Source organism: Xyrauchen texanus, chromosome 42, assembly GCF_025860055.1.
Source record: "Xyrauchen texanus isolate HMW12.3.18 chromosome 42, RBS_HiC_50CHRs, whole genome shotgun sequence".
NCBI lineage: Eukaryota > Metazoa > Chordata > Actinopteri > Cypriniformes > Catostomidae > Xyrauchen > Xyrauchen texanus.
The window spans coordinates 16,525,291-16,549,759 of record NC_068317.1 but is presented as its reverse complement, the minus strand read 5'-3'; the positions used below and the strand labels follow the sequence as shown (position 1 = coordinate 16,549,759).

The window sequence follows — 24,469 nt, the reverse complement described above, 5'->3', positions numbered from 1 at the left end:
TCCAGTACGTTTGTAAAAGTAATATAAACTACCTCACTCCCCTAATAGATTATTTAGCACAAATCTACAACACAAGCACAAATCATTCCAAAAGTATTTACAACAATTAGCTACTATGGTAAAACCACAGTACATTTTCATTGGGGAGAATACAAATGAAATAGGATACACATGACGTGAATATACATTTATTTACTTATTTATTTGTCAAAATGTATATTTGTTTCGAGCCGTTGTGTGAAGTTTATCTAAACAAAGCTTTCTTTCTCATTGACATATACCGGAAGTTCCTGACAGTGGCGCGCTAGTTGAAACAAACCCGCGCGCAGCTGCTATGATGGCAAGGATGTGACGTTTAACAGAATACTGCTGTTGTGTAGTTTGTAGTTTGTTTTGGTTTTCACCGGAGAGACAGATGACCATGGAGTTGTCGTCGCTCTTTAAGAAGATCGGTAAGACGGTTTGTCCGATATTTCGCCAGTTTCTGGAAGTTAAACATGTATCAGAAATATGATTTTAAAGTAGCATGATAAGCTAACCAAAAGTGAAGCTGCATACTATATGTGTAGATCAAATAATTTGACAAATAACCGTCTATATAATGTGTATTTATCTCTCCTATTACTACTAATGTATTGTCTCGTATTACTTCTGTCTTGCATTCATGAAAAAGATAGTGTGATGTAGCCAGTATTGTTTGATCACATTGTTATGAGTTGTACTATGGTCTGTCAAAGGTTGACGTAACTTTTCATACTTTAAGTTTTTTTTATTTGTTTGTTGTAATTTAGTTGATGATAATAACATATAGCTGCACCTTTTTGTAAGCTTGAGAAAGCAATCTTGTTTTGTGAAATTATAAAAATTCACCAAACCGAAAAGAGCTATAATATACAGTACACAGTATATTACTTTGCATTGCACTGTTTTATTCATTCATTTATTTATTTCCATTAGGTCACTCCTTAGTGGAAATCAGAGTTCGGGCACTTAAAAATATAAGAAGCAAACTGGATCATGGACTCATCTCTACTCCTGATCTGGTCCAGGAAAGGATGCTATTTGTTTTCCTTCTGGAATGGTTTAATTTTCCTGAGGTTCCAATGCAAGAGGAGGTTCTAGAGTTGATCAGCACATTGTCCAGGGTAATAATATGCACTGAATGTATATAAAATAATTTTAGTGTCTTGGCTGCATTAAATGAGAGGTTTTCAATGACAGGGAGTGATGTTTTAATGGGTCTCTGTGCAAAGGCACTATTCATCCCCAATCAGATTTGGGGAAAAAAGCACACAAGGGGATGTCAGAATCCAAGGAAAAAATGTCCAGATTATTCTACTAGTTGACATGTTTTGAGCAGTATCTAATTTTGGCTTCTGTGCCATGTCAAAGCACCCAACTGGAGCACAAATGCTGCAGGATGTAGGGGCTGTTGAATTCTTAACACAGCTCTCACCTAATGTGGATCCTCGCCTTCGAACAGTCGTAGACGGCATCTTCGATCAGCTCTTCCACCTTCCCGAGGTTCTGCCTAGTTGTCCACCCACCACCTCCTACCAGTCATACTCTGTTCCCTTGCTGCAGACAGGTATAAAAAAAAAAGTAAAAAATATGTTGCATTGATTTTTTTATCCGTCTGTTCCACAGATTACTTTATGTTGATGTCATTACTACAATTGTCAAGGCTGACACATAGCCCTGTTGAATAGCTGTCTTACAATACCTTCTGAATGAACATAAGCAGACTGTCTGATTCAAGGCAAAGAACTGCATTTTGATTAGGCCTTCAACTATAGCTGCTTTTGTGTCCTCAGAAGAGGACTCGTCGGCTAGGGGATATTTCCAGTGCAGTAAACCCAAGCAGACAGATGCTCCAAACCCCGGAGTATCAGGTAGGTGACAACAACTCTCAAAACATCAAAATACTTTTTGTTAACTTTCAAGGGGAACTTCAACTTCAACTGAGATATTATATATAGTGATCAACCGATATGTGGTTTTAATGGCCGATACTGATATCCAGTGAGCAGGGTGGCTGAAATGCCGATACAATGTCGATATATCACACAATTAAAAATAGTTAATAACAAACATACAATTGCTAAATAAATTAACAGACTTAGCACTATATTTACTCAATTTCAAACAAAACTTTAAAAAAATTATAATATTATATTTTAAATGTTAGATAGCAGTTTCTTCTGATTTCTGTTTAGTCATAAATTTTTTGTAATTTATTTGCACATGAAGAAAGTGTTCATATATTAGGAAGAAGGAAATAATAGTACACAATAGTCCAGCAACCATGGATGGCATGTCCACGTTAGCAGTTGCATTTAAAAAAAAAATCAAATCAAATCAAACCAATTGTACATACACTATGCACGTGTGTAAGACATTTAGAAGAATAGGGAGGATGAAACAGGCGAGCACTTCAACATTATGAGCTCAAACGCATCTGCCGCAGCTCTGATTTGTGGAGCGTTTAAATGAGACTGTGTTGCACACTGGTCTATTATTGTAGTAACATGATGGCACGTAACAACAAAACGAACCGTGACTGGTCGTTTACATGTCTGGATCGATTCACATGAAAGCAGGTGATTCTCAGTGCCCTTAAGTAACAAATCTGCCAAATGGGAATATTTATCGGCCGATGCTGATAATAAAAAAAGTCAGAAAATCGGCCTATTTATCGGCCTCAGCGATATGTTGATCGACCATTAATTATATACTGCTCTGAACATTCATAGGGGCTGAAAAGTTCCAAAACTGACAAAAATTTAAACATTAAAGTATAATAAAGTGGTCCACATCATGACTCATGCTCAACTTTCCAAGTCTTCGGAAGCCATATTGCCAAAATAGCTTTGTTAGAGGAACAGACCAAAATTGAACTCATTATTTGCTGAAAATCCTCTGAGCCTGGGTCTATTTCATCTCATGCTTAGACCTCTATGCATTTGTGCTTTATTTGAGAATTGTATTTATTTGTTTTGTCACACAGTCAGTACATCTATTAGATGCTTGAAGTTCTCTGTTTTTCCATGGCTGTCTTTGAACACAACAGATCGACATATATTGTCATCAAACGAAAGGTATTTGTATTCTACCCTTGTAATTTCACTAGTATCATATATGTCTCTCATTACACATATCAGAATCTTAAATTTAAATTGAACTGTCACTTGCTCAATCCTTAGTTCCCTTAGATGCGACAACCACACTTTAGTGCGAACCACCTGTGAGCTTCTCCGTGATGTCATCATGCAAGACTTTCCTGCTGAAATATTCCTACAAAGGCCAAGTACAGTGCAAGTAAGATTTACATTTCATTTCTGTCTTCGAATTGTCATGTGGGTTTAACCTTATGAGGCCTTGTAAGTTCTATGTAAGCTGTCACGTGAGAGTGACACTGATGAAACTGATATTGTGGGCTGCATAATTCCAGTTCCATTCTATTCACAACTATTTAATTCTATGGAATCTGAGTGGTTGTAGAATATGTTCATGTCTGGAAAGTATTGGAATGACAGCGGGAAATCGTGTCTTGTGTTGAGGATTGCACTGTGATGATTAGCTGGCAAGCTGACACTTGGCTTTAAATGCTTCTTAAATGACAAGCGATAAGCGTTGCTGTATTTCTGTAAAATGTGTGTTTTGGCGCAAATGCATTTGAAATAGTCTCTGAGAGTTAAATTATTCTCAATTTCCTCAATGAAAACATTTAAGTGTAACAATAAAATGTCTGAAATTGTTTTGGATTCATTCGCCTCAGTCACCCCTTATATCTGTTCTTAATGCTCTTGATCTTTTGTTTAACTGTTTAGGAATTGAAGGCGGCACTTAATCTGACTCTAGCTGATCAATTAAATTAAGTTTATTGGATCAACCTGATTCATTGGAATTAGTTTGGTACCACTGGAGGGGTAGGGAGTTTTAAATTGGTACAAATTACACAATTTAAAAGTCAGTATCAGGTGGCCATTTATTTAGTGCCTAATTTAATGTGGAATCACTTCAACAGTTTAAAATCAATATTAATTCAAAATGAACCCTGTTTACCATCAAGATATTCCTCTCGGCCTAATTGTTTACAATTAATTTGTTTATGCATCTTATTCTGAAGAATATTTGTAATATTTATCAAATTGTAATCAAATCATCCAGTCATGTACTTGCTCCACCTCTGAAAATGACTTTCCCTTTAGCCTGATGTCAAATAAGCTGCTTATTTTTAACCCATAGCCAAATAGCTATAGCCAGTAGCCAAGTGACACCAGCAAAAGTGGTAATGATCCTGAATGTGTCAGAAAAACCAGCAAGGAGACTGTCTGAACATTTTGTTAATTTATAGAGAGAAATGCACATTAGGGTTTTGCCGACAGACAATGATCGATGTTGATCAGAGTGATCGCCAAAAGCTGATGCATGTGACCATGTCTTGACTCTGAATCAATTTGGCTCGTTTTCCCATGTATAAATGATTATTAATAGGCTATTATTATCAAATTAATATTACAAATAATATGCCCGTAGACACAGACACATGCTTGAAGAAACACTATTATATGATTAAATACAGATGACAGAAAAGTGTCTATGTGCATGTATTTTTATACGGAGGCATGCAGTCTCGTGGAACACATGCACATAAAAGCTCTTGTAAAAGCCCACTCTTTGTTTCTGTCTTTTGAAAAAAAAACAATTCTGTCCACTGATGAGTGCTGCAAATGACCTCAGACATCTCAGTTCAGGAGGTGCTTTGAGTTCAGTTCAGTTCACTTTATTTCCACAGAACAGTTTATTGTGAACGCAACTCTGCAGCCTGTAAAATAATAATCAATTTATAAAATGATACTAAAAACACCTCGAACCATGATTTATATTTCAGCGATTATTACCATTATTATAATTATTATTTTTACATTTATAATTGTTTTTATGTCTTATTGTTTTTAAGTAATATTCCGCCGTGATGTTTAGATGGATTCTTGCCTGACGGTAAATGGAAAGGTGTGTATATGTATATATATATATATACAGTGAGGAAAATAAGTATTTGAACACCCTGCTATTTTGCATGTTCTCCCACTTGGAAATCATGGAGGGGTCTGAAATTGTCATCGTAGGTGCATGTCCACTGTGAGAGACATAATCTAAAAAAAAAAATCCAGAAATCACAATGTATGATTTTTTAACTATTTATTTGTATGATACAGCTGCAAATAAGTATTTGAACACCTGTCTATCAGCTAGAATTCTGACCCTCAAAGACCTGTTAGTCTGCCTTTAAAATGTCCACCTCCACTCCATTTATTATCCTAAATTAGATGCACCTGTTTGAGGTCGTTAGCTGCATAAAGACACCTGTCCACCCCATACAATCAGTAAGAATCCAACTACTAACATGGCCAAGACCAAAGAGCTGTCCAAAAACACTAGAGACAAAATTGTACACCTCCACAAGGCTGGAAAGGGCTACGGGAAATTGCCAAGCAGCTTGGTGAAAAAAGGTCCACTGTTGGAGCAATCATTAGAAAATGGAAGAAGCTAAACATGACTGTCAATCTCCCTCGGACTGGGGCTCCATGCAAGATCTCACCTCGTGGGGTCTCAATGATCTTAAGAAAGGTGAGAAATCAGCCCAGAACTACACGGGAGGAGCTGGTCAATGACCTGAAAAGAGCTGGGACCACCGTTTCCAAGGTTACTGTTGGTAATACACTAAGACGTCACGGTTTGAAATCATGCATGGCACGGAAGGTTCCCCTGCTTAAACCAGCACATGTCAAGGCCCGTCTTAAGTTTGCCAATGACCATTTGGATGATCCAGAGGAGTCATGGGAGAAAGTCATGTGGTCAGATGAGACCAAAATAGAACTTTTTGGTCATAATTCCACTAACCGTGTTTGGAGGAAGAAGAATGATGAGTACCATCCCAAGAACACCATCCCTACTGTGAAGCATGGGGGTGGTAGCATCATGCTTTGGGGGTGTTTTTCTGCACATGGGACAGGGCGACTGCACTGAATTAAGGAGAGGGTGACAGGGGCCATGTATTGCGAGATTTTGGGGAACAACCTCCTTCCCTCAGTTAGAGCATTGAAGATGGGTTGAGGCTGGGTCTTCCAACGTGACAATGACCCGAAGCACACAGCCAGGATAACCAAGGAGTGGCTCTGTAAGAAGCATACCAAGGTTCTGGCGTGGCCTAGCCAGTCTCCAGACTTAAACCCAATAGAGAATCTTTGGAGGGAGCTCAAACTCCGTGTTTCTCAGCGACAGCCCAGAAACCTGACTGATCTAGAGAAGATCTGTGTGGAGGAGTGGGCCAAAATCCCTCCTGCAGTGTGTGCAAACCTGGTGAAAAACTACAGGAAACGTTTGACCTCTGTAATTGCAAACAAAGGCTACTGTACCAAATATTAACATTGATTTTCTCAGGTGTTCAAATACTTATTTGCAGCTGTATCATACAAATAAATAGTTAAAAAAATCATACATTGTGATTTCTGGATTTTTTTTAGATTATGTCTCTCACAGTGGACATGCACCTACGATGACAATTTCAGACCCCTCCATGATTTCTAAGTGGGAGAACTTGCAAAATAGCAGGGTGTTCAAATACTTATTTTCCTCACTGTATATATATATATATATATATATATATATATATATATATATATATTCTTTTATCTCCATTATTTTAATTGCTTTTTCATTTAGGTTGGAGTGCAATTTGAATTTAGAAATGTATTTGATTTAAGTTTTTCGTTTTTAAATAAGTTAATTTAATTTTTAATGTAAAATCACTAAAGCAAGAATATTCACTGATTCCTCAGCCCTGGGGTTGCCGATGTAATTGGATATTGTGATAGAAATATATATCATGAAGGAGGGAGCAAAACAAATTTATTCACACACAATGTATTTTCCCAGATAACTAAATACCCGACTGGTAGAGAATGCACAGATGAAGCAGGTTATTTGCCAGAGAGATGTTGACAGCTGCTGTAAAATAATCTTTCAAAAATCTGAACAACACACATTTTAATTACATTATTTTTTTTCCAGTTTCATTTGAATTTTGACATGTTTGAAATCAAGGTGTCTTGGTTTATTGTGTAGGCGTAACCTTTACCCTGCTTAACGGAAATTACCCCATAGTACCACTTAGTGTCCAACCAGCGCCAATACCGGTGTTCTTAGTTTTTATGTGTAGTTTTTTCTGCAACCAACCGACCAATCAAAACTTGGTCGACCTAGACTCTTCTCATCGACTAACCTTTGGTCGACTATCAGGGGGCAGCCCTAGTAATTTGACACAGTAATTTAATGTCAATGTTCATGTAGAAAAGTTTGCAGCAATAATAGCAAGTAAGGCTTTCCGATTTAATTCCCATTCACAAGCTCTCAATTTGTTTCTGATTCAATTCAACATCAATTCATATGGGTATATTTTGGTTAAATTTTTCATTTTGCTTCCATATGAAAGAAATTCTCTCTCAGCTAATGCTCTTAAATATACAGGGACCTTCTAACCTAGTTGGTAGCCCTTCTAGGTACAATTATAAAATAATTATTTAAAAAATTAAATGTTCATTAGTTTTTCATCATATTTGTCACATTTTAGCTTTGGAAAATTTTCAAATTTAGTGTATTCCATAAATAAATATCTTAAAATTGCCTGCATTAAATTGCATATATGCTGTATATTTTATTTGACATATTTATGATTTAAATGCATAACTTGAACTATTTACAAGTACTGTATTTACATTGATATGTAGAACAAATTCTAAATCTCTACTGTCTCTTTAAGACTACTGGAATATTAAGGAGAGAATGCGTTTCTTTATTGCATCTGTGCTATGTGTGATTAGAATTCAATTAAATTTTTTTTGCTTTTTAATCGACAATTGACTCAAAAGTACATAAAGGGTATTAAAAGAGACATTATTCAATGACAGAACGAGTCATTTCACTTTCAAACTTTTATTCTCAACATGCAGTGAAAGGATCTCGCTGCTGAACTTCTTTGTCACTACACTGCTCAATCACTGGTGATTGAAATCTGAAAGTTTACCAGCCAGTGGCTAATCACAGACATTTTAGTCACATGGTGCATAATTGGTCATATATGCAAATGATTTACACACTTTGTAAAGGGTTGCCGCATAGAATAAAAGATCGATCTTGTTATTTAATAAGCGATATTGAGATTTTTCATAAGATTGTTCATTGCATCAGAAAATATATATTTTTACCCAGTCCTAGTAAAACTAAATTTGGAAATGAAGCGTTACCATTGGGATACTTGGAGATGCTCTTGGGGGTGAACTTGACGTTCAGCCTCCATGTCTCAGTCAAAAAGTATCCTCAAAATTTCGTACCAAAGGGGTTTTTGGAGGTTAGCGGTCCTCCATAATCAACTGTAAACACATTCATATTTTGTGCCTTTCTGGTATGGGATACCCACCTTTCACAATCGAATCAATTCTAGATGGATAAAATCAAGTCCACCCTTCATTTTTATTTATTTTTGAATATCCTGTTTAATTTAGAAATATGTCACATTGATGTGTTGCAAACGTTGTTTTCAGCCATTTTAACATCTAAATCTGGATTGTTATAATAGCTCAAGCAGGTCCTCCTGGCATGTTTACAAGACTTGCCAAATTCAAAATCAACATATGTTCTTATGGATTGCTATTTTCCCCTTCAGAGTCTCCTGTCACTTCTTGGTATGAATGTTGAGGGTGATGTCAGTTACCTGACGTTTCAGGCATTGGCCTGTCTAGAGCAGCTCTGTAGAAACCTGAGGAGCCGCCTACGTTTCTACAGAGACTCCAGCTTCTGTTCTGCCAAGCAAGGTAACCAAACCCCCAACAACTTTTACTATATGCACACTTTCTTGGGCTAATGTGGACAGTCATTTCTATGAGTTAATCTTTTATGAGATTTTCAGGGCATTCAACATTATATCAAAGTTATTGAGATATATTATGTCAATAAAATTTGAATTTGGTAAGATGCTTTGATTTTGTTTTAATGGTTTACATAGATTTGGAATGTTAACTAATTTTGATAACCATTGGCCTTTCTTTCAAGTGTAATTTTTAAACCTGGTGAAAGTTTCTAAAGTTTTGTTTTTTGTGAATCGTCTACAGTTGAAGGTAGAAGTTTACATACACCTCAGCCAAATACATTTAAACTTTGTTTTTCACAATTCCTGACATTTAATCATAGAAAACATTCCCTGTTTTAGGTCAGTTAGCATAACTACTTTATTTTAAAAATGTGAAAAAAATGTGAAAAAAATGTGAAATAAGTTTACATACACTTTGTTAGTATTTGGTAGCATTGCCTTTAAATTGTTTAACTTGGGTCAAAGCCTTCCACAAGCTTCTCACAATAAGTTGTTGGAATTTTGGCCCATTACTCCAGACAGAACTGGTTTCAGGAGTCAGGTGTGTAGGCCTCCTTGCTCACACACGCTTTTTCAGTTCTGAGGTCAAGGCTGTGTGATGGCCACTCCAATATCTTGACTTTGTTTTCCTTAAGCCATTTTGCCACAACTTTGGAGGTATGCTTGGGGTCATTGTCCATTTGGAAGAGCCATTTACGACTGAGCTTTAACTTCCTGGTGGATGTCTTGAGATGTTGCTTCAATATATCCACATACATTTCCTTCCTCATGATGCCATCTATTTTGTGAAGTGCACCAGTCCCTCCTGCAGCAAAGCATCCCCACAACATGATCCTGCCACCCCCATGCTTAGGCTTGCAAGCCTCACCCTGTTTCCTCCAAACATAACGATGGTCATTATGGCCAAACAGTTACATTTTTGTTTCATCAGACCAGAGGACATTTCTACAAAAAGTAAAATCTTTGTCTCCATGTGCACTTGCAAACTGTAGTCTGGCTTTTTTATGGTGGTTTTGGTGCAGTGGCTTCTTCCTTGCTGAACAGCCTTTCAGGTTATATTGATATAGGACTTGCTTTACTGTGGATATAGATACTTGTCTGCCTGTTTCTCCAGCATCTTCACAAGGTCCTTTGCTGTTTTTCTGGGATTGAATGGCACTTTTCGCACCAAACTACGTTCATCTCTAGGAGACAGAATACATCTCTGTAAGGGGGTTAAAGGGAAAGGAGGAGGCGAGAACCGGCTTAACAATATAAATAAATTAATAGACACAAACAAACCCATACAGGGCAGCTGCCCATAATTTTCTCTCTCTCTTCACCAGCCGCCTTTATCCCTCACGCACATCATGCTGATTGGGGGCCGTTAGTGTCTCGTTCCAGCCCTGCCCTGTCTTCCTCCGCTCTACACACCTCCCAGTGTTGCCTCAGGCCGGGGAGCCCCCGGCATGACGTACATCCCCCCTCCTCTCCGGCGTGCCTTACACCCCGTCTGCCGGCTGGTCATCCCCGCCTTCCTCGACCTGGGAGGAGACAGGAGGGGAATAACAGCAAAGAAAACCTAAAATAAGCGAGGGAAAGGCCAACACGGAGAGACAGAAAGAGAGAGAGAGGAGAAAGACAGAAGAAGCTCACTCACCGGTTCTCTGATGCACCTTCGCATGGTCGCCGATCACTCTGCCACACTCTCAGGAGGACGGCAGCTGCTCCTCCCCGGGGAGGACCGTAGTCAAACCTCCAACCCCAGCGGACAGAACGCCCCTCCACTTTTTTGGCTTGGGGTCACTCCTCCGCCCCTGGCAGCGACTCCATCACTCCAGGTGGTTGGGGAGTCCAGTCCCTCCTCGCCTCGTGGACAGTGTCCGTTCCCTGCATCCAGGCGGTCGGGCTACTCTGTCCCCCGGCGGATGGCAGCTGCGCTCCCCTAGGTGGACGGCAGTGTCGATGACTCTACGACGGGCATCCCTCCTCCCACCTGGGTTTCGGCACCAGTGTAAGGGGGTTAAAGTGAAAGGAGGAGGCGAGAACTGGCTTAACAATATAAATAATATTGAATTAAATAAAAAGGTACACACAAACCCTTACAGGGCAGCTGCCCTCATCACCGGCCGCCTTTATCCCTTGCGTGCCCCATCGGGCTGATTGGGGACTGGGAGTGCGCCGTTCCATCCCGGCCCCACCCTCCTCCGCTCTACAGTCTCCTTCCTGAGCGGTATGATGGCTGCGTGGACCCATGGAGTTTATACCTGCATACTGTTGTTTGTACAGATGAACATGGTACCTTCAGGCATTTCGGAATTGTTCCCAAGGATGAACCAGACTTGTGGAGGTCCACAATTTTTTTTTCTGAGGTCTTTTGAGTTTCCCATTTTTTCATTTCTTTTGTTTTTCCCATAATGTCAAGCAAATAGGTACTGAGAGTGTCTTAAAATACACCCACAGGTACACCTCCAATTGAGTACACCTCCTATCATAAGCTAATTTGCTAATTGTCTAAAGTCTTGACATAATTTTCTGGAATTTTCCAAGCTGCTTAAAGGCCCAATTAACTTAGAGTATGTAGACCTCTGACCCACTGGAATTGTGATATAGTCAATTAAAAGTGAAGCAATCTGTCTATAAACAATTGTTGGAAAATTACTTGTGTCATGTACAAAGTAGATGTCCTAAACAACTTGCCAAATCTACAGTTTTCTAATATTAAATCTGTGGAGTGTTTAAACAATTTGTTTTAATGAATTCAACCTTAGTGTATGTAAACTTATAACATCAACTGTAAATACTGAATAGTAATATCCATCTCATTATTTTACACTCTTTAGACCCCATCTCTCAGAACTCCTCTATCTCCTACTCTCAGGAGGTAAGAGGGACCCAGCAGTCAGGGGTCACCACCCCAGAGGAATGCTCCCCCAGACCCTCTGTTGTGGGTCGGCCTGGGCAGAGAGTGCGAGGGGATGGCCAGGACGGGGATGCAGCCTCCTCTAGGTTTCTACCAAACTTTGATTTCTACATTTATATAATGGAAATCAAAAGGATCCTTGTCCTTTTGAAATAAGAGTTTGATGTTGACATACTCAAATGTTCATAACGCAAAGCTTTTTATGAAATTAGAGAAACCTAAGTTGCAAAAATGGGCCATTGTTATGACATCACATTAAAATACATAGCCACCCACAACCCCTATTCATTATTCAGCAACTTGACCTGCCTTAATAAACAGCTGTGTGAACTACGCTGTTATGTGGAGGATAACCAGTCAGAGGTAATTTTGATTCAGAGAGAGGGTTGAAAATTATAAAATTAAATGATGACTGTTTTTGCTGTCCTTTTTATATTGTCCTTTTAAGGCTATAAATACTACATTTAAGTTAATGTGGAAAAAATATTGAAAGATGAGAAGAACTGAGTTAAAAGAATTCAACACCGCCTTAAAATCTTGTTCTTTTTTTTAAATGTTACTCACAACCATCCGCGTCTTTAGCGATTAAGGATTCTTTTTGATTGTGTACAGCGGTAGCAGCAGTCAGATAGGGGCACCCCCCAGGCCAACCCAGCGGTCTCCTCTCCCGCAGCCCCACCTGGAGCTCCCTCCAGAGATGGAGGCAGAAGAGTCACTAGAGCTACAGCTGCAGCAGTGGAGCCTGGCTAGATTCAGTGTGGCGGCTGTAGAACACGCTCTGCTTCTCATCAGGACAAGTGAGAGCACTCATAAAGCTCTTTTTCCGATATTAAACAGGGCTACAGCTGGTGCTGTACTCATCACACTTGTGCTTCTGATGCTTAGCCATATATTCTAGGGTTGTCATGATACCAACATTTCAGAAGCTGATACCCACAATTCTCGTTAACAATTTCAATACCAAAGAAAAAACTAACACCGATAATAAAGAAAAGGGATAGTAAACATTGTTTTAAGTTCTCCAGGAATTATTAAAGGAATAGTTCATTAAAAAATGAAAATTCGGTCACAAATTTTTCACCCTCATGCAATTCCAACCATGAATGTAGCTTGAACGTGGGTGCCACTGTGAATAAGCTTCTCTCGTGCACTCAAATGAAAAAGATTTATATTTTGTGTCGTGTGCCTTCATAAGACTTGGAATATGACGCACAAATTGCATGGACTACTTTTATGATAATTTAGGGTCCTTTTTTTTAAAGGGATAGTTCACCCAAAAATGAAAGTTCTCATCATTTACTCACCTTCATGCCATCGCAGATGTGTATGACTTTCTTCTTTCTGTTGAACACAAACAAAGATTTTTAGAAGAATATCTTAGTACTGTAGGTCAATACAATGCATGTAAATGGTGATCAGGACTGAATGAAAGTAATCCATAAGACTCCAGTGGTTTAATCGATATCATCTGTAGCACTATGATATGTATAAGAAACGGATCAATATTTAAGTCCTTTTTTACTATAAATCTCCACCTTTGACCAGCCCCGACCAGTAGGTGGCAATATGCGGGAAGAATGTGAATTGTCAAAATGTAATGGTGAGATTTATGGTGAAAAATTATTTAATATTGATTTGTTTCGCACCCATACCTCTCCTTGCTCCTGAACTGGAGTCATATGGATAACTTTTATGTTGACTTAGGTGATTTTTGGACATTCTAATTTCTGGTCACCATTCACTTGAATTGTGTGAACCAACAGAGCTGAGATATTCTTCTAAAAATCTTCATTTGTGTTCTGCAGAAGATTGAACTTTATTCACATCTGGTATGGCATGAGGGTGAGTAAATGAAGAGAACATTTTCATCTTTGGGTGAACTATCCCATTAGGATGTATAGAAATGCACTGCCATTGTACGGAAAGACAAAACAAGCTACTGATTCTTCAAACATCTCACATTATGACAGTAAATTATGACAGAATTTTCATTTTGGGATGAACTGTTCCTTGATATATAAGTAAACAGACAATTATACATTAAGAACAAAGAAACGGATGATATAATATAAATTATAAAACAATACAACAACAAAGACAATAGAACAAAGATTAAAAAAAAATTTCAGGCTTCTAACAGCAGTATCAAGTATTAAAGTAAACATTCAGAAATGTTGAAAAAGGTAATGAAATGTCAAAAAGAATACACTGATATAGTTTTTGCTGTGTAAATTTGAGATAATACATAAATTATTTTGAAATGTACTTAATTTATACAGCCAAGTGTGAAGTTTTCTGTTTGATTTATATTAATGACATAACATGGCAGGTCTAATAGGCTGCATTTACACGGCAAGACCTAATGCACAGATCCAATATTTTGACACATACAATATCTTATTTGTTTCTGCCTGTTTGCATTCATTTAAGAAATAGCCAACTGTGCTCACATTAATACCGGATAAGATCAACATTTTGACCTAATTTTGAGGTGTATTTGACCACTCAGGCATGCATCAGCATTTCCGCAAGTTCTCTTCACAGATCATGAGCACACACAGAAAGCATGCAGCCACCTTTCAATAAATCAGCGCATGTGTACCAAATTGAGTCAGTACTCTATATTACTCAGTACATTTGAAAGACTGGTATCGATAAATCTTTTTAATTTTAGTATCAATTTGGTACCAAAGTACTGATACTCATGACAACCCTTTTCTCTTTTATATAAAATTTTTTCATCACATACCCATCCTATCAGACAGCCTGAAGGTTTTCCAACGGGCACTGGAGCTGCTGGCAGAGGCGCAGAGGCTTCTGGGAGACAGCGTTGCCCCCGAGGTGTGGGACGAGCACAGCCTCGCTGCATCAGAGCTGGCAAGTATCTTCAACAGCCCTCCACACTGCACTTCCACAACCATGAGGCTGATGTCTGCATTAGTGCATACAAACACACACACCTGTTGCCTCTCAGTCTCACCCACTCCACTTGCTCTGAGAGACAGATGGTCATTGTAGAGCATTAAGCTGTCAGCTCAAATCAATCATGGCATGACAGTTGTGTCTCAGGCCAGTTTTACCACTTTGAAGTCCCTGTTTGCTCCTGACCTCAATTCAATACATTGGTATATCTGGATCAAATGTTTGTATCAGTTTAATAGTATGACAACACTTTCAGTATATTTCAATTGGTTAACCTTTGTTAATGCATTCGGTATCATTAGCAATGAAAAATCAGTTTTTTATGTTATTTTTTTAAGTATACTTTTGTTTATATTTAGTCTGTGTTCACAATACATTTACTAATGTTAACATATAATAATATTAACTAATGTGTAGAAATGTATTATCAGTAGCCATCTGAGAGCATCTGAGTTGACAAAAAGCTGTGTAGTACAGGATAAGTCATCAATATTGTTGGTCCGCTTTCCTGAAAAAGTAAGACTGCAAATTTTAAATGTCTACTATATATGCTAAAAATACATTTTTTTAAACTTGCACTAAACTAGCAAATAGATGGCTTCAGAGTTAATAGACATGGATTAAAAACAACCTTTGACAATTTTGTTAATGGATGTTAACATGCAACCTTATTGTAAAGTGTTACCAATCAAACAGAGGCACATTAAATCGTTATGCAAGATAATGTTGTAAAGTTCACCTGGTCTCATTCAGCTTAAAATTAAGTAGGTTGCATTGCATGGATTTTCAAAGTTGCCTCTTTCAGCAATGTTTATTGCCCATAGAAATCTTTTTAAATGCACTCATTGTGTTTTATGTGTGCATACTTATGAGAACATACCCTGCTGCACATAATTATGTATGTTTCAAGGCATGACTCTCTACCTCATTGATCTTTAATGCACGCTCATGGCGTTTTATCTTGAAAACTGCATTCATCTGAAAACGTTCTTTGAAATGCACAGGACTCTTGCTGCCCCCTGCTGGCAGGAATATGCTATGATCAATAAGTCCTCACAGACTATTGCCTTTCTTTTTTGTCTGGTAAAAGAGGGAGAAATTACAGGCTTGTATAGAGACACTGGGAGATGTTATCTGCTACCATCATGGTATGACATCCTCTGAACAATCAGATTCATCTCTGATCCACCATAGAATGGCCTTCGTGGGCACTGGGATCTTCACCATCCGTCTCCTGCAAACCTTGTTACCTGTGGAGAAGGTGAGTGAGCATATGACTGTGCTATTCTTAGACATTAATAAGCCATGCTGCCGTTGCTAATGGACATATGGCTGTGTCCTTCACAGTCATTATTAATACAAATGAGAGTGTGAAACTCACCAGAAGTGGCTGTGAAAGGGTCAGTTGTTCAGTTATGTCTGAGACCTAAGGACAGCCCTACAATTATGGACAAAATCATTAGTATTAATTTAGTGTACGTGCGTGTTTTATTTTTGCATTTATTTTAATGCTTGTTTTAATTTCAGCTTTGCTCATGTTAAATTAGAATTATGTTATGTCTGCACCAAATGAAATTGCAAAAATAAAATTGGTTTTCTGAATACCTCATGTCTTCCATTGGTTGGAAAAACAGATAGTACCAATGTTGCTTTGTTGGGTTGGTTTGGATACCCAAGCAAACTTTGCAATGTTTTGATAGTGCCACAGAATCACAGTGTTACACATTTTCGGGGAATCAACCTACAAATGGATTACTTATAGTCATCTCTGCATATTAAGATGGGATAGGAAATGTATTTTAAAATTGAAAAACCTAACTTGTAATCTAAATTATTTATTATTTGTTACACACAGGCTGGAGATAACATTCCAGAGAGTACAGTGGCTGCCATATTTCTCTTGTGTCTTGATACATCCTTCAGTGTGGCATACCCTAGTATCCATGAATCAGCAGTGGCTTACTTGGAGCAGGCTTGTTCTGAAAGATACAGCCTGTATCGTAGAGTATCTTGTGCTTCTAACTGCATGGAGGCTACATGCACCTTTCTAAAGGATGCTCTGGCTGAGGTAACAATTGCAACTCTTTAAGAAAGAATCCCTCAAAGGAATAGTTTACACAAAAATAAAAATTCTCACATAATTCACTTACGCTGCCTGATGCCATCCTAGATGTGTATGACTGTCTTTCTTCAGCAGAACACAAATTAAGATTTTTTGAAAAATGTTGAAGCTCTGTAGGCCCTTGTAATGTAAGTAAATGAGTTTGATGGTCCAAAAGGCATTTTTAGGCAGCATAAATGTTATCCACACGACTCTAGTCAATCATGTCTTCTGAAGCAAATCGATAGGTTGGTGTAAGAAACAAATCGTAACTAAAACTTTATAAACTTTAAAAAATAGCTTTTTGCCAGTAGTCGACGCATCATTAACATAAACGCTATGGCGCGTTCACGTGAGAATTCGGAAGCGCACTCTTTGTATACAGCAGAGGAATGAGCGTCACATGAGAGTTCATTTCAAACAGCATCCCAGCACTGGATGGAAGCAATAATTTAAAGTTAAAAGAATTTAAGTAATTTATCACAGTTTTCTGTGATTTATTCGCAATTAATTGCAATTCAATTATGGTACATGTTACTTCACAACAAACAGTAAAAGATCATCATAAAAATATTTACTTTATAATTTGTGTAAAGAAATTGCAAGAAATGTATTAATCATCATTTATTTTAATTATTAAATATGTACATGTTAAAATTAAATTTTTAGTTAATAAGACACATTTTACACAGATTAATCTCTAATACAAGTATAGTTATAAAAGATTAATAAAATAAGTGGACTTGCTGTAATAAAAATTTGGGTAAAAAAACATTTGTTTTAAATAATAGGATCAAATGGGCAGATTCAATTCATGTCAAACTTTATTGGCAAGAGAAACTTAATTAGACACTATGCATACAAATATAAAACATAGAATGCTGAAGTGCAATTTTTTTGCAATAGAATGCGAACTATTATTTTCTCTGGGTTCTGTTCAGTCTCTACTCGCTACAAGTTTACCTGGCTGTAGCTGCCAGGTCCTTCAGTTGCTATTGTTCACATGCTGGGTCTCTCTCATGCGGTATTGCTTTTGAAAGTGGTTAGAATGAAATTTATTGAACATTTTCGGGCAATGAGTTGAGATTCAGTACGGCAGCTTGCCCGTATCTCTCACATGCCTGGTTCACTGCTTGCGGTGAAGTCTCCATTCTCCATGCAGTAAATTCACTCCCGTGTTTATTATGTCTGGGACATGCGTCGCACGTAATGAATAAACATGCACTGCTCCACACAATCAGTTTCTCTGCTAGGATGTTCAGTCAAGTCGATCATGTACCTCCCGAAAACTTATTTTAGCCACAGAAAGTGGAGAAAAAGATTACTGAAATTTTGCCCATTGTACAAATGTGCCTCGGTTTGTTTCTAGCAGGGAGCAGATGCCCTAACTCTGCCCCCACCCTAATCGGAGCCTGTAAGTCTTAAGTAGCACGCCAGGAACAACAAATCTTAATCGCGTGAAATTTCAGGAAGTAAAAAAAAAAAAGAAAAATGGATACTGCGTTAATTGCGTTCATTTTTAAACAAAAAATATTAATCACAGAAATTGACGCATTACATTTCCCAACCATAATATATTTATAGAAATTGCACTACCTCAGTAATTAAGTACATTTTTGGATGACTAACCAACTTGAAAGATAGTTTGTCTTCATTTGAAATTTCAAGAAGGGGTTGTTAAAGTTGAAACATTTCTTCACAGGGTGATAAAAATTGGCATGAACTCTTGGAGCTTGCTGACCAAGCAATAGATGCTTTTCCATACCATCAGCACCTGCCGGTGGTGAAAGAATGCATCCAGATTTGCTCCTACCTGTAAGATGATCACAATTATGGAAACAGCAAAACTGCCATTGACATCTGCTGTTTTGTCTGGCACTGCGGAAAAGGTGTCATTGTATGAAAATCTGTCGTGTCTCTTCGTAGGTGGAAATTTGCACAAGCAAGCCCGCTCCTGCAGTCATTGAGTCAGAAGATATTTCTGAAGCTTTTGTCTCATCCTCTGTCCCCGGTGAAGGCGGAAACCTACTCTTGCACACTGAGCATTTTGAAGGTACAAGATGTTCTCTGGAAATTGGGTGCTTGGGCCTATTTTGAGCAAGATCCTGTAGATAAGTGACAGTCAGAAAAAAAATTCACCAAGTTTTGGCAGACAAAACGCCACAAAATCCAGCTGAAACTGGTTTTTGATGGTAGCTAGTAATAGGGAGCTTTTATTTTGGACTGCTCAAGTACTCATGTGCAGCATACAATTGCTCTCAAAACTCTTTAACCAATCAAAATGCAAGCTACCACCCAATACACCATTATGAAGGTCAAAATGTTGAAAAGGGACACAAATATTGTGATTTTACGATCAATCATTGCTGTCACTTCTGAGTACTCAGATACTTGTGCCAACCCCTAGTTTCTAGCTTGTCGTTATCTGGTCCAAGCTGGTTTAGTCAGTTAATCAGCAGGACTACTAGCAGGATCTAGTTGAAGTTAAGCTGCTAGTCCACCTTAGTAAAGCTTTTTGGACAGGGCTCGGTCAGGGCTCCCCACAGATAAGGGAAACCAGGAATTTTAAATTTGTTGTCCATATCAGGAAAAGTCATTCAAATTTGTCAAGTCAGTATATTTTTTCTAGTTTTTCACTGCTCTAAAATGTTTAATGTGCTAGATAATGATCTTTTGCAGTGTAAAAATTGTTGCAAGCCACTGTGATTTGTCAATGAATTATTCTTTCGAGTCAGTTCTTTTCAATTAAGTAGTCGAAACAGTTAACAAATTGGTTTAAATGTTCAGTTTACAAAACAGTATGAATCAAAATTATTATACATTTTTTTATCCAGTTATCATGCAAAGGTCATGGAAAAGTCATGGAAATGTATTGGTTAAAAGGTGTGGAAATTTGATTGGCTGATCAGCTTGGCCAGCTTAAGCTGGTATGACCTGGTATTGTCAGCAGGGAGTCTTATATTTTGGTGAACTGCACTTTGTCGAGGTTAAAATGCTGGGCTGTGTTGCTAACCCTTGGTAATTGCTGCTATTGTGTACTTTATATTAAATTACTATTACATTTTCTTGCAGTTCTATTACATTGCACATAGAGTGCAAGTGACCCATGAACTCTATTGAAAGTAAGATTGCCACACTATCTCACTGTTCTCACCCCCACAGGAGTCTTTGGGAGTTCAGAACGTGGCCAGACCCACCTCATCCATCTGCAGCAGCGTGCATTTTTTGCTGCACTCTCATGTCCTGTATGAGATCAGTGTGTTTGGCCTTCAAGACCAAGCAAGAGAGGTTATTTCATTATTCAGCTTCCTCTTTCCAGCGAGACCAAGTGTAATGCACAAAGAAGATATATTTATATATATATCGATACTCCTCTTGCTAATAAATAATGTAGCCATGCTCAATGTTTAATGTGCTAGTCAGGTCATGTTAAACTAATGTTTGACATTGGTAATGGCCCTGAATCATTGCTGTAGGTGGTATAGCTTAAGAGCTTAATTTGGATGATATAGCTTGTTTAAAGTGCAGAATCATAGAGCCATCAACTAAGTTTATGTGTGTTCCAAAGGTGAGCTCTGCTGCCAAGGATATTCTCCTCTATCTGCTGAAGGGGGGATTGATGATGACAACCACAAGTTGGAGCAGATTTAATGAGGCACTTTACCCGGTCATTCCCGTATTACAGGTGCAGACATTCTCTCTCTTTCCTCTCAGTTACTCTCCACACCCACACTAACACAAAGCTGCAATTTTGTGTTGAATATTCATAAATCTTGTCAAGGTTGATAATTTTTTCCTGAGGACACCCAGTAATTGGTTTGTCCTGTCAATATAGCGCTAGTGAATTGCTCTCAGAATTGTGTGTTTGTTTATTGTTGTGCTCAGCTGGATTTCCGCTCGTAAGTCTATCGTCTGCCGTTTTATGTACCGTTAAAAAAAAGCCTATTGCGTTTATGTACTGTATGTTAGAGTTATGCAGGCACAGAGGATGCCCTGGGAAACTGCATCCTGCTGATAAGTGACGCATCTGCCGAGAAGGGAGATGAGGTGCGTTCACCAACAGCCAGACTACGAGCCTCCCTCCGGCTTCTGTTCACCAAGCACCACACGTAAGTTAAATGGTCAATTTGGATTTCTGTACAAAAGTGTCTAAAAATAAGCAGTCTCTTGTGCATTTTAGAAATTCTTCCACCTTAAAGTGTTCTACTATTAAAGGTGCTCTCAGTGATTTTTACTAAGAGACTTCAGCAGTGTTTAAACATCAGAAGAGCATTCCTTACCAATAACAACACAGCATATCTGTCATTTTGCGAACTGTAATGTCATTAGTCATATTTACTCCTGATTCATCCAGCCCCATTCTCTTCTTTTTTAAACGAGATTACCAAACTAAATGAACAACATCCTTCTCTCCTTCAGTCATTCAATAGTCGCTGATCCTCACTAAATCACGAATCGACATAAAACTCAAATGACCATTTCATTTAGTAAAGGGTTGTCAAACCAATAATATACTCCTTTACTGCCTGCACTTGGATCATGCTAAGTCTTTATTGGAGGGAAAAGGCAGAAAAACAGTCCCGCACTTCAAACTAGTGCAGTGCTGCCTCTGTACTCACATTGAGCACACACAAATGTTTGTGCTGATTGCAAAGTCCTAAACTAAAGCCCTCCTAAATAAGGTCTAGCAATGCCTATGGCTTGTTTCCTTTTGACATTAAATAATGTATTTCAGCATTATTACAGGTTTATGTTCTCACATTCTTGGTTTGGCATTTTCAGTGTGAGGAATACAGCAGTCCAGCAACTGCTACCACACGTGACCAGCGCTGAGGGTGCCAGTACCTCCAGACCAGCCCTGGACAGCTCAACACTGTCATCTTTATCATCTCTTTACGTTCTCAACAAAATTGTGGACGTTAAGTTAAATAACTCAGACAAGTCATATGTAAAGGTAACAGCCATTTCCTCTCAACTAACAATTTTTTATTAATATGCACTTTTTTTGTTTTTTTTACGATAACACTGTATAGTAATTAGGGCTGTCGATTTAACACATTCATTTAGTGCAATTAATTATGTAAAAAATAACATGTTAAAAAAAATTACATAATTAATCATGTTCCCTGACAGTAATAAGGAATATTCCTACCATTGGCGCAATTTAAGCTTGAAGTACCACCTGTTTTCAGCAGGAGGCAGTAAGCGAAATTTCAGCTGTATAGGCTATGGACATCTTATACAGAGTACAAACCGCACTTACCCACAGCAGTGAGCACAAGATGAGGACTAATTCTTGCATTCAAACACAGCTTGATTGAGCACAAATACAAATGCAGGGATCTCAAGGCTTGTTTTTCTAAGTTTCAAATAGGGCTGAAACAATTAATGGACGTTTTCGATAACGACGACAATAAAAAAAATTGTCAGCAAACATTTTCGTTGTCGAATAGTCATTTGATCTCATTTAACGTAACGTGAGATCACATTAAACTCTAATGATGGCATGCAGCACTGCAGTTCTTACCTGACTGAGGAGAGGAAGAATTACACAGCTCACAGTCCAGATGCACTCTAAACTTTCCAAACAGTTCAGGTGATGTAGATCGCATGGTATGAGGGAATTATAATGCAAAAATACAAAAGTACTCTCGTTGTGGTATATGTGGAGCTGGAGCAAAATTTCTTGACATCTTTAAAGGAAACACCCCGGCATTACATCTTTAATGCAGTTATATTTAATGCGTTATAGCTTTAATAAAGTTCAAATAATGTGGAAGCAGATCATGTAAATAACAACAAACTCTGAAACTGCCATTTCTCTGTGCGGTCAGTGCCTCTTCTATGAGTTGTCCCAAGTTTTGCGAATGTCCCGATCTAAGGGGAAGAGATTGAAACTGCACCCGGCTGATGCACACACTGTCACGGGGACACTCATCCCTCGAGCATTACTTGCTTAATGCAGCCAGATTATGACGTGATGGCTCGCAACTTATTGAATTATATTATATGTCACTGTGCATTTCTTATCATGAAGAAAATTGGCAGTAATTGGCAATTCACAGCTTTATTAATAAGAGAGCGTTTGTTATTTGTGAGTTAAATATGGATTGAAGTGAACAAAAATGTGAAAGAGGGTAGTCTTCACCCCATTATACACTGCAACAAAATACTTTTTTGATTTGTTTTTGTTTTGGATTGTTTTCCAATATAAATATCTAAAACATTAAAATTGACTGATTCACAGTCATACAGAACATCAGATGGAGCTCTGGAAAGATGAGATATGTAACGGGTCTTCAGGATGATGCATAAGTCTTTTCTTCACTCTACAGATGGTAGCATTACACAAAGCATTTTTGCTATTTCTACCTTTCTTGCTGTATTATGTGGAAGCGCCATGGTGTGATGTGTGTGTATTTATATATATATATACACACACAGTACTGTGCAAAAGTTTTAAGCACATGTGAAAAATGTTGCATTGTGAGCAAAAATAATGCCATAAATAGTTTTTATTTATCAATTAACATCATAAAAAGTCCAGTAAACATAAAAAGCTAAATCAATATTTGGTGTGGCCACCTTTGCCTTTAAAACAGCCCCAATTCTTCTAGTTAAACCTGGAAACTGTTTTTCTTGGTTGTTGGCAGATAGAATGTACCAGGCTTCTAGGAGAATTCGCCACAGTTGTTCTATCTATTTAGGCTCAATTGCTTCTGTCTCTTTAAGTAATCTCAGACTGACTCGATGTTCAGTGGGGGGCTCTGTGGGGGCAATGCCATCTCTTGCAGAGTGCTCTGTTCTTCTATTCTAATCTTTTCTATTTGCAAAAGAAATGTTTGCAAGTCTAAAATGTATTTTTCCTATTGACACACTAAGGCTGAAGATATAAATAACCATCTTAAGACAAATGTTTATGTGAAACATCTTAAGTGCCTAAAGCTTTTGCACAGTACTGTGTGTGTATATATATATATATATATATATATATATATATATATATATATATATACACACACACACACTGGTAGCCAAATGTTTGGAATAATGTACAGATTTTGCACTTCTGGAAAGAAACGTATTTTGGTGTAAAAAGTGCAAATTTATCCCAGAACAACAGCAAAGGACCTTGTGAAGATGCTGGAGCAAACAGGTAGACAAGTATCTATATCCAAGTTAAACAATTTAAAGGCAATGAAATAAATAATTCTCTCTACTATTATTCTGACATTTTACATTCTTAAAATAAAGTAGTGATCCTAACTGACCTCAGACATGGAATGTTTTCTGCAATTAAATGTCAGGAATTGTGAAAAACTGAGTTTAAATGTATTTGGCTAAAGTGTATGTAAACTTCTGACTTCAACTCTATATATGCACCTATCAGCCACAACATTAAATCCACCTGCCTAATATTGTGTAGGTCCCCCTCGTGCAACCACAACAGCACCAACCCGCATCTCAGAATTGCATTCTGAGATTATATTCTTTTCACCAAAATTGTTACCGTACCGTAGACTTTGTCAGTTCGTACCATTCATGCCATTCTCCATTGACCTCTCTCATCAACAAGGCATTTGTCGACCAAGTTTTGATTTGTCGGTTGGTC

At 37.9% G+C, this 24,469-nt stretch overlaps 1 protein-coding gene across 2 annotated transcripts in view; it reads left to right on the top strand.

The window, feature by feature from the left end:
* The first annotated feature begins 276 nt into the window (after nt 1-276).
* The window catches only part of rttn (rotatin), a 57,241-nt gene continuing 33,048 nt past the window's right edge, over nt 277-24,469 (top strand). For both annotated transcript variants that reach the window (XM_052114583.1, XM_052114582.1), the window contains exons 1-18: nt 277-452; nt 958-1,145; nt 1,393-1,588; nt 1,815-1,892; nt 3,008-3,098; nt 3,204-3,318; nt 8,729-8,876; nt 11,755-11,920; nt 12,447-12,631; nt 14,596-14,711; nt 15,847-16,017; nt 16,612-16,824; nt 18,560-18,672; nt 18,784-18,910; nt 20,020-20,145; nt 20,426-20,542; nt 20,827-20,966; nt 21,640-21,811. In XM_052114583.1, coding sequence (XP_051970543.1) covers nt 416-452; nt 958-1,145; nt 1,393-1,588; nt 1,815-1,892; nt 3,008-3,098; nt 3,204-3,318; nt 8,729-8,876; nt 11,755-11,920; nt 12,447-12,631; nt 14,596-14,711; nt 15,847-16,017; nt 16,612-16,824; nt 18,560-18,672; nt 18,784-18,910; nt 20,020-20,145; nt 20,426-20,542; nt 20,827-20,966; nt 21,640-21,811 — 2,499 coding nt within the window. In that variant the 5' untranslated portion in view covers nt 277-415. The remainder of the gene's footprint in view (nt 453-957; nt 1,146-1,392; nt 1,589-1,814; nt 1,893-3,007; nt 3,099-3,203; nt 3,319-8,728; nt 8,877-11,754; nt 11,921-12,446; nt 12,632-14,595; nt 14,712-15,846; nt 16,018-16,611; nt 16,825-18,559; nt 18,673-18,783; nt 18,911-20,019; nt 20,146-20,425; nt 20,543-20,826; nt 20,967-21,639; nt 21,812-24,469) is intronic.